Here is a 14,622-nt window from a genome sequence, read left to right as displayed (position 1 = left end):
CCCCCCCCTGCACGCAGGCCCCCACCCTGCGCTCACCACCCCCCGTCCCCGTTGTCGCCGTCGCCACATCCCCGTGGGCACCGCCGAAGCTCCCATCACGCACCCTGCCACCGCCACCGTCCCCACCCCGTGATCCCCGCGTCCCGCGCTCCCCATCCCGGGGTCACCCTCCCACGCTGCGCCCGGAGCCCGCCGCTCCCCCGTGGGTCCCCACGCGGGGCCGGGCGCGGCGGGTGCAGGGAGCGGCTGCGGCCGGCGGAGGGGGCTGCGGCCGCGGCGGAGCGGAGCGGGCGGGCGGCGGGGCCGGGGGAGGGAGGAGCCAGCGCCGTTCGTCCGCCGCCGCCGCCGCCGCTGCGCCCCGCTCCGCTCCGCGCCCCGCACCGCCGCTCCGAGCCCCGCTCCGCGCCCCGCACCGCCGCTCCGCGCCCGCCGCCGTCGACCTCAGGTACGGCCCGAGCGGCCCCCGCCGGCCCGAGCGGCCCCGCCACCCGCCGGTTGTTTACCGCCGCCCCCCCCGGGCCCCCCCGGCTGAGCAGGGGCGCAGATCGGTGCGTGGAATGGGGGGGTGGGCGGCGATCGGCTCGGGAGGCTCGGGACCCGCGGAGGGCTCGGGGGCCGCGAACCGCGAGGAAAAAACACGGGGAAAGATTTTTTTTTTTTCCCTTGGAAAATCCGGGCGTTTGGCGTGGGGCGGGGGGGCCGCGTTCCCCCGTGGGGGGCGGGGGGGGGGCACCGCGCCCCCACACCCCCACCGCACCCGCCGCTGCTGCATGCGGGGCACGGCGCTGCCCCCCGCCCGCCACGCCGCGCCACGGGGGCAGACCCCCCCCCGGCCGTGGCCCCCCGGCCCCGCGGCCCCCCGTGGCCGTGGGCGTGGCGGCGTGGCGGGGTCCGGGCCGCGGCGTGGCTCTGCGGTGATGGGCGCGGGGCCGCGCCGTGGGCAGGTCGCGGGGCCGGGCCGTGGGCAGGCCGTGGCCCTGTCGCGGCGGGGGGGGGGAAACCGTGGACGGCCGGGCCGTGACGGCGCCGTGGGGTGTCCCGTGAGGGTTTTAGGGGCCCCTGTGTCCGTTCCCCCCGCACCCACCCGGCAGGGCGGCAGGAATGCTGCGATTTTTTTATTTTTAAAATTTTAAAATATTTTTTTAATTATTTTTTTGCGCCGAGAGCTGAGCGCGGGGGGGGCGGGGGGGGGGGGCGGTTCGGCCGCTCCCGGTTAGGGCGGGGGCAGCGGGGGGGGCGTCCCCGGTGCGGCGGGGCGGGGGGGGGCCTCGAGCCCCGCACCACGGGCTTCGCCCTGAGCGGGGCGCGGGGCGTGGCGGGGGCTCCCCTCTGCACGGCGCCCCGCGGTCCCGCGGGATGTCCCCCACCCCATCCCCGGGGGGGCGGATCCTGCCCCCGGTCCGGTGTCGCCGCCGGGGTTAGGGATGCGGTCCCAACCGGACTCTGGCGCGTCCCCACTGTGCGATGCGGGGAAACTGAGGCAGGGGCGGGCGGCCGCCACGGCCAAGGTCACCCCGGGACCGCGACCTTCAGCCGTGACCCCCCCCGCCCGGGGCTGCCACACCGGCACCGACACCGGAGCCGCACCGGGGAGGCCGGGCTGCGCCTCACCCCGCCTGACCCCCGACGGCACCGGGGACCCCCGCGGCTCCGCTGGATCGCTAGGGGGGCTGGGGCCGCCGTGGGGCGCGGGCAAACCCCGGTGGAACCGGTTTGGGGGGGCTCCCCTGCCCGGGGGTCTTGGCGCAGGGTGGGGACGCGGCGCGTCCCCCCCTCCCCACGGCGGTGCCGTGCTGCCGCGTGTGCCCCCCGCAACGGTGCGGGCCCCGCGGGCCGGCGGAGCGGGATCCTCGCGTGGGGGTTCTCCCTGGCACCCCTTACCCTCCCGCCGCCGTGACCTTCGCGGTCGCCCCGCGGACGGGTTCCCGGAGCGGGGAGCGCGGGCCGTACGCGCCCGGTGTCCCGCACCCTGCGGAGCGGCGACGGGGGGGCTGCGGGCGCACCCCCGGACCCCTCCTGACGGGCGGCGGCTGCAGGAAGCGAGACCCCCCCCCCCCCGTCCCCCCCCGGCTCCGCTCGTCGCCCCGCGGGCGCGTTCCCGGGTCAGCGGTGACCGAGGCAGCGGCGGGGCCGCCCCGGGGGTCCCATCCCGCGGACCCCCGGCCCCGCCGGACCCCGCGCAGCCGCCGGTGCGTGGGGGCGGGGCCGGACGCCCGGGTCCCCCTCCGGACTGGGGGGGAAGAGGAGGAGGAGGAGGAGAAGGGGGGGGCGCGGTGTGGGCGAAGGCGGGTTCGGGCTGCGCTCCCAGGGCCCCGCTCAGGCTGGATGCGGGCGGGGGGTGCAGCGGGGTCGCACCCCCAGGGGCGGTGCCCTTCAGGATGTCCCCCGCGCTGCAGACCCTCGGACGGGGTCGGGTGACTGCAGGAACACAGCGAGGACTGTCCCTTGCGTCCCCTTCTCAGGGGGGACGGGCTCCCACGGGCGGTCTCGGTGCCGTGTCCCGGTGCCCGTCCCTGTGTCCCCTCGTGGGTGCCCTCGTGGCGGCCACCTCCCCGCTTCAAGCAGGGCCCTGCAGGGAGGGGACCCAGGAGCTCCCCCCCCCCGTCCCTGTCCTCGTGCACGTGAACCAGAGCCCCCGATTTAGAAACGTCCCATGCCGTGCCAAGGGCTGAGAATAGCTCCCGGCGTCCCGGCACACCTCCCGGGGCCAGGGGCACCCCGCGGGGCTCGGGGCCCGCAGCCACCCCAAAGAGCTGAGGCTGGGCACACTCAGCGCACACCAGGCGCTCAGGGGTCCCTGTTGGGTGACCTTTGTGGCCTGGACGAGCAGTGACATTAGGATGAGCCACATCCTGTGTGCTGGCACAGGGGACGCGGTGCTGGGGATATGGGAGTGTGGCTCTTTCTCTGCCAGGCAGCTCCGGTGGGAAGGGGAGCTGAGGTGGGATGGGGAAAAGGAGGCACAGCTGAATGCTCACACACGGCAGGAAGGAGCGGCCGGCGTGGCCTTGGTTGGATGTCGTGTTCCTGGGAATCCTGGGGGCTTTGTGGGAGCTGCGGGGCTGGGGGTGGCTCATGGTGCAGGTCCCCGCTGTGGTGATGCAGGACCCGTCGGACACAGGACCCGTTGGACGCAGGACCTGTCAGAGGCTCAAGGCCACAATGTCGGGTGCTCGGTCAGTGTCGGGACAGGTCACCAGCCCTGCAGCCACCAGCTGTCCTACGAGTGGTGGCTTCAATGAGCCGTGAGCCCCAGGGAGGACACAAACCCAGGCTCAGCCGTCCTGTGCCGCAGCACAGCCCAGACCCCACGTGTGTGGGGAGGGGGCACCGTGGCACTGGGTGGGCTGCCCTGATGTCAGGCCCGTGGCATCCCCCTTGCTCGCGTTGCCCAGCTGCTGTGCATGCCTGGGATTCCTGCAGCCTCCCGGCACGGCAGGGCACAGCACAGCACGCTGTCCCCACTGCCACACGTGCCCACAACACCGCGTGGCACCGGGCATGGTGTGCCGGGCACTGTCACACCGTCACAGGTGCGTGATGAGCGCACGGCACCAGACGCAGACACGCGTGTGGCACTTGGCACAGCCTCACACGCGGGCATCGGCGCGTGCCGGGTGCCGCCAGCCGTGGCACGGCAGGTGCCCTGTGCCTGGCCACGCTCCCACGGCACGGTCGTGCCAGCCGGTGCAGCCAGGGCTTGTCAGGCAGATCTGTACCACCCCAGCGCCCGTGGTGACGCTGCCCCGGTGCCCACCGTGACACTGCCCCGGTGCCCACCGTGATGCCGCAGTGCCCGCGGTGACGCTGCCCCGGTGCCCGCATGGCCGGGGATCCCTGGCCGGCGGCCGCGGGTCTGCCCTGCCCCCAGCCCTTGCTAATCACGCTAATTGGCACCGTGGCTAAAGCGCTTAGGCCCTCACCTCCCTGACCCGGCTGGCAGCTGGCCTGGGGGGGTGCTGGGACCCCCGGAGCCCATCTGTGCTGGGGGGCAGGGACACGGCAGTGGCCCCGTGGGGCGGCCCCGGTATCCGGCACCCGCGTCCGGCTGCGCGGAGGCGGTCGGTGCCTTTGTGGAGGGGCGTCCCATTGTCGGGGGTCCCCTTTCCGGGGGTCCCCGGGGGTGGGGTCTGTGGGGAGCGGGGTGCTGGGTGCCCCCGCTGCGGCGAGGTGGCTCCCGCCGTCGGCCCAGCCCCGGACTTTGCCCCCGGGTTGTTTTCAGCCGCCTGCAACCACCCGACTCAGCAGAAACGCTCCCCTGGGCGTGGGGCTGGGCTGGGGGGGCGCCGGGGGGGCTCCCGCCGGCTGCCACCCCGCTCCCACCCAGCACCCACCCAGCACCTGGTGCTGCAGGTGGGACGCGCAGGTTTGGGTGCCGGCGGCGCAGGGTGGGCTGAGACCTGACTGCGCTCATCACACGTGTCCCGCTGGAGGAGGAGGAGGAAGAGGAGGAGGACGAGAAGAGCCGCCTCCCGTGTCTGTCTGTCTGTCTGGGCCGCCCCAGCGCGCCCGGGATTCCTCGAGTGACGGTTCCTGGAGCGGCACCGCAGGCTGCGCCGGGTGATCCCAGGGTGCCGGTGATGCCGAGGGTGTCAGGGGGCTGCTGGGGTCTCGCTGGGGTGGCGAACCCCGACCTAAAACGCCGCCGCCCCCCCGGCTTTAGCCCTAAACCTCTCTCGTCTGACCCACCAGGCCACCTCAGCGGGGAAACTGAGGCGGGGTGGCCAAGCCCACCCAGCGCACGCTGCCTTTGGGGACAGCCCGTGTTCCACCCCGCAGTGGTTCCACCTCGATGCACCCCGAGCCCCGCACATGCACCGAGCGTGTCGGGGCTCTGCCGGCGCCCGGGGTCCCGGGGGAGAGGGGCGGGGGGCGGCGGGGGGGCCGGTGCCCGGCGGGGGCCGCGCAGCTCTGGATCCCTGCCAGTGCCTATACTTGGAAGTTCTCCGCGCGCCGTTCCCATATGGAACAAACATTTGCTGCAGCCCCCGGCTCTATAGGTACCGCCGGCCCCAAACCCGGCCTGAGGCTACGGCGAGGGGCGCCCAGGCCCCATGAGCCCCCCGAGGCGGGGAGTGTACCCCGGGCCGGTGGGATACGGTGCGGTGCCTCAGTTTCCCTGAAGACGCCGGTGCAGGCGGCGCCCCCTCCTCATTCTGGGGAACTCCACAAGCGAACCCCCCGTGCGGCGTGGGGTGCTCTGCGCACCCATGGGTGCAGCATCCCTCACCCCCCCATCCTTCGCTGGTCGGGGTGTCCTCATCTGGAGGGGGGGGTGCAGCAAGGGGGGGCCGGCGGGGGCGCCCCGTAGCGTGGGGGTGTCGGGGGGGGGCCCCCAGCCCCGTCCGCCGCGTTTTAAATCCGCCGGAGGAATTTCTGTGGCGGCCAAGACAAACGTGACCTACTTTCTGCTGTCCCCGCGCGGAGCGGAGGAGCCCGGGGCTGGGCACCGCGCCCGCCGCGGCCCCCCCGCGCCCCCCCCGGCGCGGGCCGAGGGCCCCCCGCGCCCCTCACACCCCTCCGCGCCGGGAGGGTCACCGGGGGGTCACGGGGGGGCTTGTGAGCAGGGCCCCCCCCATCGTGGGTGCTGGGTACCCGTGGGATGTGGAACGGGGTGGGCACCAAGAGCCGGGGGTGCTGCTGCCGTCGTGCTTCAGGGTCCCCGTCATGGGGGGACGGGGTCGGGGGGCGTCCCCCGGTGCTGCCCGTGCCCTGACCTCCCCCACATCGTGTCTTTGCCACAGCAGAGCCCGCAGAGGAGGGATCGCCCGGACCTCCGGCGCCCCCCATCCCGTAAGTCGCCGCCTACCCCATAAATCACCCCCTCCCTACCCCACAGGCCGCCCCCCTCAGCAAGAGTCACCCCCAGCCCCAGATTTGGGGGGGTTCAGCTGTGCAACGAACACGTCAGGGCTCAGCCCGGCTCCCGGGCTCAGCATCCGAGGGGCTTCCCTGGGTGGGGAGGGGCTGCTCTCTGCGCCCCCTCCCCAACGCTCTCCTCTTGGGGGGTCCCCCCCAGCCCTGCCCCAAAGATGGGGGCGCTCCCTGTGTGTGCTCGTGCTTTGCTGCACACTCACAGCCCTGGGCACGTTCTCACCCAGCCTGGCACCCCTGGGTGTGATTCTGCACACCCACCCGCACCTGTGCACGCTCACAGAGCCTTGCACACACCAGTGCACGCTCACAGAGCCTTGCACACGCCTGTGCACGCTCTCCCACACCTGCACACGTTCTTGCACACACTCACAGAGCCTTGCACACGCCTGTGCACACTCTCCCACACCTGCACACGTTCCTGCACACACTGACACGTGCCCTGCACGCCTGTGCACGCTCTCCCACGGCGTGGCACACCCGTGCACACATTCGCACGCCTGTGCACGTTCTCCTACGTCTCTGCACGCTCTTCCGCAACCCTGCGCGCTCTTTCCCTCACTCAGCACCCTCGCAGCCTTGCACACCCGTGCATTTCCCCCACCCGTGCATTTCACCCTCCCGTGCTCGCTCTCACCCCGCTCTGCCCTCTGGCCCAGCCCCGCCGCTGTCACACCCACCCTGCGCGTCCCTCGTGCCCTTGCCCATCCCTGGGCGCCCTTACACACCCCGCACGTCCTTGCACACTCACACCCACCCCCAACAGCCACAGCTCCTGGGGGTACCCCATACATCACACCCCTCCTTGGGGGTCCCCTCTACGTCCCCCGGGGCTGGTCCCTCCCTGCCTCCCGCGGGTCCGGGCTGACTCCGGTGTCCCGCAGGGTCCGGCCCGGGATGCTGCGCGGTGCTGAGCACTGAGGGGCACCATGGGGTGCGCGGCGTAGCCCCCCGCCGTGGCCGCCCCGCCGTGGCCACCCCGCCGTGGCCCCCGCGTGGCGCCGGAGCCCCCCCGGTCGGTGCTGAGCGCTCCTTGATGGAATTGCGGTGAATGGAACAGAAGCCCAGCACCCTGGACCCGCTGTCGGAGCCAGAGGACACCCGGTGAGCCCCCACGCCAGCGCGGGGACACGCGGGGGACACGTGTGGCGCCGCGCTTGGCGTGTCCCTGCGCGTCCCTGCGCCTGGCTGTTCCGTCTGTGTCCGAACCCATGTGTGTCCCCAAGTGTCCCCATACCTGCTGCCCCCCTGCGTCCACTGTGTCCCTTTACTGTCGTGCCTGCTGTGTCCCTGTGTCCGCTCTGTCCCTTGTATTGTCATGCCCGGTGTGTCCCTTGTGTCCTCGTGCTCGGTGTGTCCCCCTGCACGGTCATTTATGTGTCCGTGTGTCCCTGTGTGGCTGTGTATGTGTCCGTGCCCCGTGTGTCCTGGGTGTCCCTTGTGTCCCCATCGCCCCCCATGTGTCCCCACGCATGTCCCGTGGGTGTCCCCACGTCCCGTGCACCCCAGGTGTCCCCCCAGCCCCCCTGTACCCCACATGTCCCCAACCATCCCTGCGTGCCCTCCCGTTCTGGGTGTCATCCCCACATGTGCCCATGTCCTGGATGTCCCCCTGCACCCAGGTGTGTCCTTGCCCAGGTGTCCCGGTGTCCCCACTCGTGCCCCCCCCATGGTGTCCCCCCCACTCGTGCCTCTCCCCGCGGGGGCCCCTCTCCCCCCCCTCCCCTCCCGGGGCTATTTCGGTCCCCGGTGGGGGTGGCGGCCCGGGGTCACCTTGGGCTGGAGCCCCCCCGGGGGGGTGCGGGGTCCCCTGGTCGCCCCCCCCCCCCCCCCCCCCCCCGCGGGGACGGGCGCGCGCGGACCCCCCGCCGCCCGCCATTGGCTGAGCCCCCGATGACGTCACTTCCCCGCTCAGCCAAAAGGACATTTTGTCTTTGACTGTGAATGAGCCCCTCCCCCACCCGCCCCTCCCCCACCCTTCCCCCGCCCCTCCCCCACCCCCCCACCCTTTCCCTTCCCCTCCCCCACCCGCCACCCTTTCCCTTCCCCTCCTTCCCCTCCCCACCCCCCCCGGGGCGGTGCCGTGTCCCGGAGGGGGGTCCCCATGCGGGGGTCCCCAGGGTCCTCTGTACCCCCCAAGCCGCACCCCAGGGCCGGATCCCCCCTGTGACATCGCCGCGTTGGGACCCCCGGGCGAGGGCTGCCCGCTTCCCAGCAGGGAAGGGGGTCCGAGGGGGATTTTGGGGTGCTGTTGGAAGTTTGGGGGGGTGGGCACCGTCACAGCCTGTCACCCCCACCCCCTGCTCCCGCAGGTGGCTGGATGGGAAGCGCAAAAGAAAGAGCAGCCAATGTTTGGTGAAGAGCAGCATGTCAGGTACGGGGACGGCTGAACCCCCCCGGGCACCCCATGGCCCTGCTGGGCACCCCCGGGTCACCCAGGCACCTCATGTGCCACCCTCGGGGCCCCGAATCCTTGCCAGGGTTCCCTGGACACCCCATGTGTCACCCGGATCCCCCAAAGTCTGTGGACGCCCCTCGTCCCCCATGGGCACCCCAAGATCCTGGTGTCTGCACGCCCCGGTGTCCCACGGACACCCCAAGTCTCGACTGGGATCCCCGGAGTCCCACGGACACCCCTTGTCCCCTGTGGGCACCCCAGGAGCTCCCATGTCGTTGCCAGGGTCGCGGGGCCACCCCATGTCCCTGGTGGGCAGCCCGAGGTCCCCATGTGTCCCGTGCACCCCAAAGTCCCCCCCCCCCCCCGCACCCCACATCCCTGGGGGTCCCCCGGGCTCTCAGCCCCCGGGTCCCCGCGGCTCGGGGCGGTGCTATCGGGGCGGCAGCGCCCTGGGGTGGGCGATAAGGGGGGCCCCGCGGGCGCTGCCCCCCGCCCTGCCCCATTCCCCGGCGGGGAGCGGCCGGCGCCGGCGGGAGCTGCCGGGGGAGGGCCGGGGGCAGCCCGGGCGTGCGGCTCCCGCCCAGCCCCTGCTCCCGCCCCGCTCCCCGAGCCAGGGAACACCCGGGGACCCCCACATCCAGCGCCTGCAGAGCGCCACAACGGGCTCGAGGGGTCCCCACGCCGGGGTTTGTGGGGTCCCGGGTGGGTGCGGGGGTGCTGGGGACACCCCGCGAATTATGGGTGCTGTCTGCAGGGGGCACCCGGGCATCCAGCCCCCTCCCCGTGTCCCCCACCCCTCGGGGATTCCCGCGTCCTGCCCCCCAAAACAAAAAGGTGGGCTCCTGGGGGGGGACAGGAGGGTGCTGGGGACCACCCCGTGTGTCACGGATGATCCGTGCCTCAGTTTCCCTGAGCTGTTGGTGGTGGGGAGGCTGGGGGGGGGCTCTGGTCGCCGGGCTGCCAGGCGGGGGGACCCCGGACAAGAGCAGGGACAGTGTGTCTTTGTGTGCCAGGGGGACAGGGACCCCCCTGCTGCCGGTGCCCGGCCGATAATGGGATAATGGGGGCTTTATTGGTGCGGGGGGCTCGGGCACCCCCCACACGCACCCCCAGCGTTAACCCTTCCCGTGCCGGGGCGGGGGCAGGGGCGGGGCAGACAGCGCTGGGTGCAGACAGAGGGGAAACTGAGGCACAGAGAGGGGAGGATGTAGTGGGCATCCCTGGCATGGGGGGTGTGGGGGGGTCCCCCTGATGCTGCATGTGCCAAGGGTCTCTGATTTGGGGTGTGCAGAGAGTCTCTGACTCAGGGTTTCTGGGGGGGTCTCTGATTTGGGGTGTGCGGAGGGTCCCTGATTAAGGGTTTCTGGGGGGTCCCTGATGTGGAATCTGTGGGAGGGTCACTGCAAAGGGTGCTCCAGGGGTCCCTGACTTGGGGCACTCTGGGGGCCACTGATTTGGGGTGCCCTGGGGGTCACTGACATTTTGTCATGGGGTGCTCTGGGGATCTCTGTCATGGGAATCCCTGCCATGGAGCACCCCAGGAGTCCCTGCTGTGGGGGGCCCTGCCCCGGGGTGCCCTGGGGGTCCCTGACTTGGGGGTCCCCGCAGGGTACATCCCTAGTTACCTGGACAAAGATGAACAGTGCGTGGTGTGCGGGGACAAGGCCACCGGCTACCACTACCGCTGCATCACCTGCGAGGGCTGCAAGGTGAGCTGGGGCTGGGGGGCTTGGGGGGGCTCAGGGGGGCTCAGGGGGGCTCACTGTGACGCCCTCTGCGCCCTCCCCAGGGATTTTTCCGTCGGACCATCCAGAAGAACTTGCACCCCACCTACTCCTGCAAATACGATGGGTGCTGCGTCATCGACAAGATCACCCGCAACCAGTGCCAGCTCTGCCGCTTCAAGAAGTGCATCTCCGTGGGCATGGCCATGGACCGTGAGTTGGGGGGCACGGGGGGCTCGCCTGGAGGGGCAGGTTGGGGTCCCTGCGCCGGGGGGCACATTGGGGTACCCAGATCAGCTGCAGGAGCAGGCTGGGCTCTCAGGTGCTGCGATGCAGCAGCAGGGTGGGATGGATAAATGGGGGGGTCCTAGCTGATTGTGGGGGTCCCAGATGGTAGCGGGGGGCTTCGGGGAGGTGAGTTGGTGCTGTGGGGTGAGTTGGGGTGTTGGAGCAGCCACGGGAGGAGGCTGGGGGGTCACTGTGGGGTGGGGTGCTGTGGGACGCACGGGTGGGGGATCCCAGCTGATGCTGGGGGTCCCGGCAGTGGTGCTGGATGACTCCAAGCGGGTAGCCAAGAGGAAGCTGATCGAGGAGAACCGGGAGCGGCGGCGGAAGGAGGAGATGATCAAATCCCTGCAGCACCGCCCCAACCCCAGCGCCGAGGAGTGGGAGCTGATCCATGTCGTGACAGAAGCCCACCGCAGCACCAATGCCCAGGGCAGCCACTGGAAGCAGAAGCGGAAATTCCTGGTGAGGGGACGCAGCGGGGGGGAACTCTGTCACCACCTCGGACTCCACGCTGCCCCCAGCCCCTGCTGGGATCTGCTGGGCGCCGGCACGCTCGGCACACACGAGGTGGCAGTGCCAGGGTTTGGGATGTCACCGTGTCCTTGGGCAGTCGAGGGGGGTTGGGACATCGCTCGGTGTCCTTGAGCTGGTCACCCCCAAAGGGTTCAGGGGTGAGCAGTGACCGAAGGGGACAGCTGTGCCCGCGGGTGGCCCTGGCCCCGGCCCTGCCGCTGGCCATGTCGCTGTCCCTGTCATGCAGCTCCCTCTCCTGGCTGCTGCACCGGCCCTGCCACAGCTGCTCCCGGTGACACGGGGGCCCCAGAGGGGGGGGCAGGGTCACATCACAGCCCCCCCGGGGGTCCCAGGGAGGGGAACAGGGTCGCGCTGCACCCCGACACCACTGCCCACCATGGGGGTCCCAGGGTGGGACATGGTCACACCACACCCCCAGTGCCACCATGGGTGTCCCAGGGGGGGACAGGGTCACACGACGCCCCCAGTGCCACCATGGGGGTCCCAGGGGGGGACAGGGTCACACGACGCCCTCAGTGCCACCATGGGGGTCCCAGGGTGGGACAGGGTCACCCCACACTCCCAGTGCCACCATGGGGGTCCCAGGGTGGGACAAGGTCACCCCACACTCCCAGTGCCACCATGGGGGTCCCAGGGTGGGACATGGTCACACCACGCCCTCAGTGCCACCATGGTGATCCCAGGGGACACATGGTGACATGACACCTCCCCAACACCACCATGTCCCCCACAGCCTGAGGACATCGGCCAGTCCCCCATGGCCTCCATGCCCGACGGGGACAAAGTCGACCTGGAGGCGTTCAGTGAGTTTACAAAAATCATCACCCCGGCCATCACCCGCGTGGTCGACTTTGCCAAAAAACTGCCCATGTTTTCAGAGGTAACAGCGGGCGGGGGACTGTGGGAGGTCTGGGGTGGTCAGCCCGGGGTCTGAATCACACCAAACCCCCCCCAAAACTGCCCCCAGCTGCCTTGTGAGGACCAGATCATCCTGCTGAAGGGGTGCTGCATGGAGATCATGTCGCTGCGGGCGGCCGTGCGCTACGACCCCGAGAGCGAGACGCTGACGCTGAGCGGGGAGATGGCCGTCAAACGCGAGCAGCTCAAGAACGGCGGCCTCGGCGTCGTCTCCGATGCCATCTTCGACCTGGGCAAGTCCCTCTCTGCCTTCAACCTGGATGACACCGAGGTGGCCCTGCTCCAGGCTGTGCTGCTCATGTCCTCAGGTAATGGGTGATAGACGCCGGTGCCCAGGGAGTCAGAGGGTGTGTTGGGTGGGCACCCCAGTGCTCAGAGTTCTCGCTGTCCTGGGGAGGGGTTGGGTGGGCACCCTGATGCCAGAGATGCCCTGCAGCTTTGGGGGGAATTGGATGGGCACCCCCATGCCCAGAGGGTGTCCATGGGGATTTTTGTGTTGGCTCCCCCTTTGCCCACAGCTCCCAGCATTTGGAGGTGCATTGGGTGGGCACCCCAATGCCCAAAGTCCTCACTGTCCTGGGGGTGTGGTGGGTGGGCACCCCAATGCCAGAGCCCCCAGCATTTGGGGGTGCATTAGGTGGGCACCCACCCCGGTGCCCAGAGTCCTCAGTGTCCTGGGGGGTGTTGGATGGGCCCCCTGATTCCAGAGCCCCCCAAATCTTCAGGGTGCATTGGGTGGGAAATCATGCCCCCCTGGATTTTGAGTGGATCTGGGGTGGGCACCCCAATTCCCAGGGCTTCAGGCCGGTGTGCCAGGCTGGGATGGGTCCCAGGAGCATGAGGTGGGCACCCCAGTCCCTGGTACCCAGGAGCACTGAGCCTCTGGGTCCCCTGGGGTCCCCTGCCAGGCTGACGTGGGTCTGTGGGGTGGGCACCCCAACAGCCGGGGGGGTGCGTGGGACACTCAGCCCTGTGGGAGGGAGAATCCCTGCAGTGCTGGGCTGGGAGAGGGCCTCTTCCACGGGCAGAGAGTGCCAGGGCAGCAGGGAGAGCTTTAAACTAAAAAGGAGAGATTGTGATGGGATATTGGCAAAAAATTCCTCTCTGTGAGGGTGGCGAGGCCCTGGCACAGGGAAGCGCCCAAGGCCAGGCTGGATGGGGCTTGGAGCACCGTGGGACAGTGGAAGGTGTCCCTGCCGTGGCAGAGGTGGCGCTGGATGAGCTTTAACATCCCTTCCCACCCAAACATTGTGTGATTCCACCATGCCCTGACGATTGATTCCCTGCTGTCCCTGCTGTCCCTGCTGTGGCAGAGGTGGCGCTGGATGAGCTTTAACATCCCTTCCCACCCGAACCATTGTGTGATTCCACCACGCCCTGACGATTCCCTGCTCCCCGCAGACCGGACGGGGCTGATCTGCGTGGAGAAGATCGAGAAGTGCCAGGAGACCTACCTGCTGGCCTTTGAGCACTACATCAACTACCGCAAACACAACATTCCCCACTTCTGGCCCAAGCTGCTGATGAAGGTGACGGATCTGCGGATGATCGGCGCCTGCCACGCCAGCCGCTTCCTGCACATGAAGGTGGAGTGTCCCACCGAGCTCTTCCCCCCCCTCTTCCTCGAGGTCTTCGAGGACCAGGAGGTGTAGGGCTGACACCCCCCACCCTGTGCCCCCCACAACCCCGCTCTGGCCCGCCCCCCAAATCTTTCTCGTCCCCCTGTAAGGACAAGGGGATGCTGCGCCCAGGGTGGGGGTCCTGCTGTGCCCCCCAACAGCCACCCCCTCCCCCCCGCCCCAGGACTTGACGAATTTTGTTTGTTTGCACAGGGAAGGGCCCCGACGGTCGAGCGTTCCCTTTATTGTCCTTCTCTTCGTAGATTATTATTTTTTAAGCATTTATTTCCCTCCCTGAGAGGCTAAAATATTAAACTAACTGCACTTTGGAAGGAGGAGGAGGAGGAGGAGGAAGAGCAGGGAGGAGAGGAGGGGGCTCTGGGCTGCACAGGGAGAGGCTGCCCCGGCTGGGGGGCCGTGGCCATATGCACTTTTGGCCGGGCAGCAATTTGGGGGGCTGGGGTGGGGGCCAGGACCCTCCCCCATAGCAGGGCAGGGGCTGGGACCCCCATCCCCCATAGTGGGGTGAGGGCCAGGACCCCCCCCACAGCAGGGCGGGGGCACAGGGGGGGCACAGCAGTGGCAGGGGGGACCCCAGCCCATCGGGGTGCAGGGCTGGTGGACCCCCCCACAGCGCACTGGGGTCTGCCCCGGCTGGGGTGACCCCCCTGTGTCCCCCTCTTATCCCCAGATTTGGGGCCAGAATTGGGGTTTTGGGGGTTCTCTTGTCTTTTTTGGGCTGAGAGGAGACGATTTTTGTGCCAAGCGCCGCGGATGGTGGGCGCTGCAGGACACTGGGGGGGGCCACTCCCCCCCCAACCCCCCCAACCTTTCCGTTGTCCTTTTTTTTTTTGTTGTTGTTTTTCCCCTTGTCCTCGTGGGTTTTGTCGTGTCCGTCAGGAGTTGCAAAGGCCCCGGAGGCGCCGGCTGGGGGGGGGGCGGTGGGTGCCCCCCCCGGGACCCCCCACTGCACTACTGCCCCGGCCCCCCGGCAGCAGCACTTTGGGGGGGCTGCACCCCCCAATGCCCCCCCAGTGCTCCCGGGGGGGCCGGGCTGAGGCGGGGGCCGGCAGGGGGGATCCCACGTGAGGTTTGGGGAGGGGGGCACAGCTGCGAGGGGGCACCCGGGAATGGTTTTATCACCTTTTTAATCCCCCCCCCCAAAATTTAGGTTTGTGAATTTTTTCTTACCTCAGGCGGAGGCCGAGGGGGGGTGCGGGCCGGGGGGGGGCCGGCAAGGCAGGCCGGGCCCACCTAAGCTAATATA

General features: G+C 70.1%; 1 protein-coding gene across 3 annotated transcripts in view; it reads left to right on the top strand.

Annotated features, from left to right (window-relative positions):
* Positions 1-14,622, top strand: part of THRA (thyroid hormone receptor alpha) — a 19,553-nt gene extending 4,931 nt beyond the window's left edge. Inside the window, exons 1-10 of one of the 3 annotated variants that reach the window (XM_038162988.1) lie at positions 384-445; positions 5,748-5,793; positions 6,759-6,978; positions 8,187-8,248; positions 9,881-9,981; positions 10,062-10,209; positions 10,541-10,746; positions 11,552-11,698; positions 11,786-12,044; positions 13,138-14,622. In XM_038162988.1, coding sequence (XP_038018916.1) covers positions 6,926-6,978; positions 8,187-8,248; positions 9,881-9,981; positions 10,062-10,209; positions 10,541-10,746; positions 11,552-11,698; positions 11,786-12,044; positions 13,138-13,388 — 1,227 coding nt within the window. In that variant the 5' untranslated portion in view covers positions 384-445; positions 5,748-5,793; positions 6,759-6,925 and the 3' untranslated portion in view covers positions 13,389-14,622. Of the gene's footprint in view, positions 1-383; positions 446-5,744; positions 5,794-6,758; positions 6,979-8,186; positions 8,249-9,880; positions 9,982-10,061; positions 10,210-10,540; positions 10,747-11,551; positions 11,699-11,785; positions 12,045-13,137 lie in introns of those variants that run through there. The other 2 variants (XM_038162989.1, XM_038162990.1) reach the window with 2 other exon arrangements.

This window comes from Motacilla alba, chromosome 27 (genome assembly GCF_015832195.1).
Source record: "Motacilla alba alba isolate MOTALB_02 chromosome 27, Motacilla_alba_V1.0_pri, whole genome shotgun sequence".
NCBI classification, from domain to species: Eukaryota; Metazoa; Chordata; class Aves; order Passeriformes; family Motacillidae; genus Motacilla; species Motacilla alba.
Note: the sequence above shows the minus strand (reverse complement) of the source record. Positions and strands in the feature narration are given on the sequence as shown.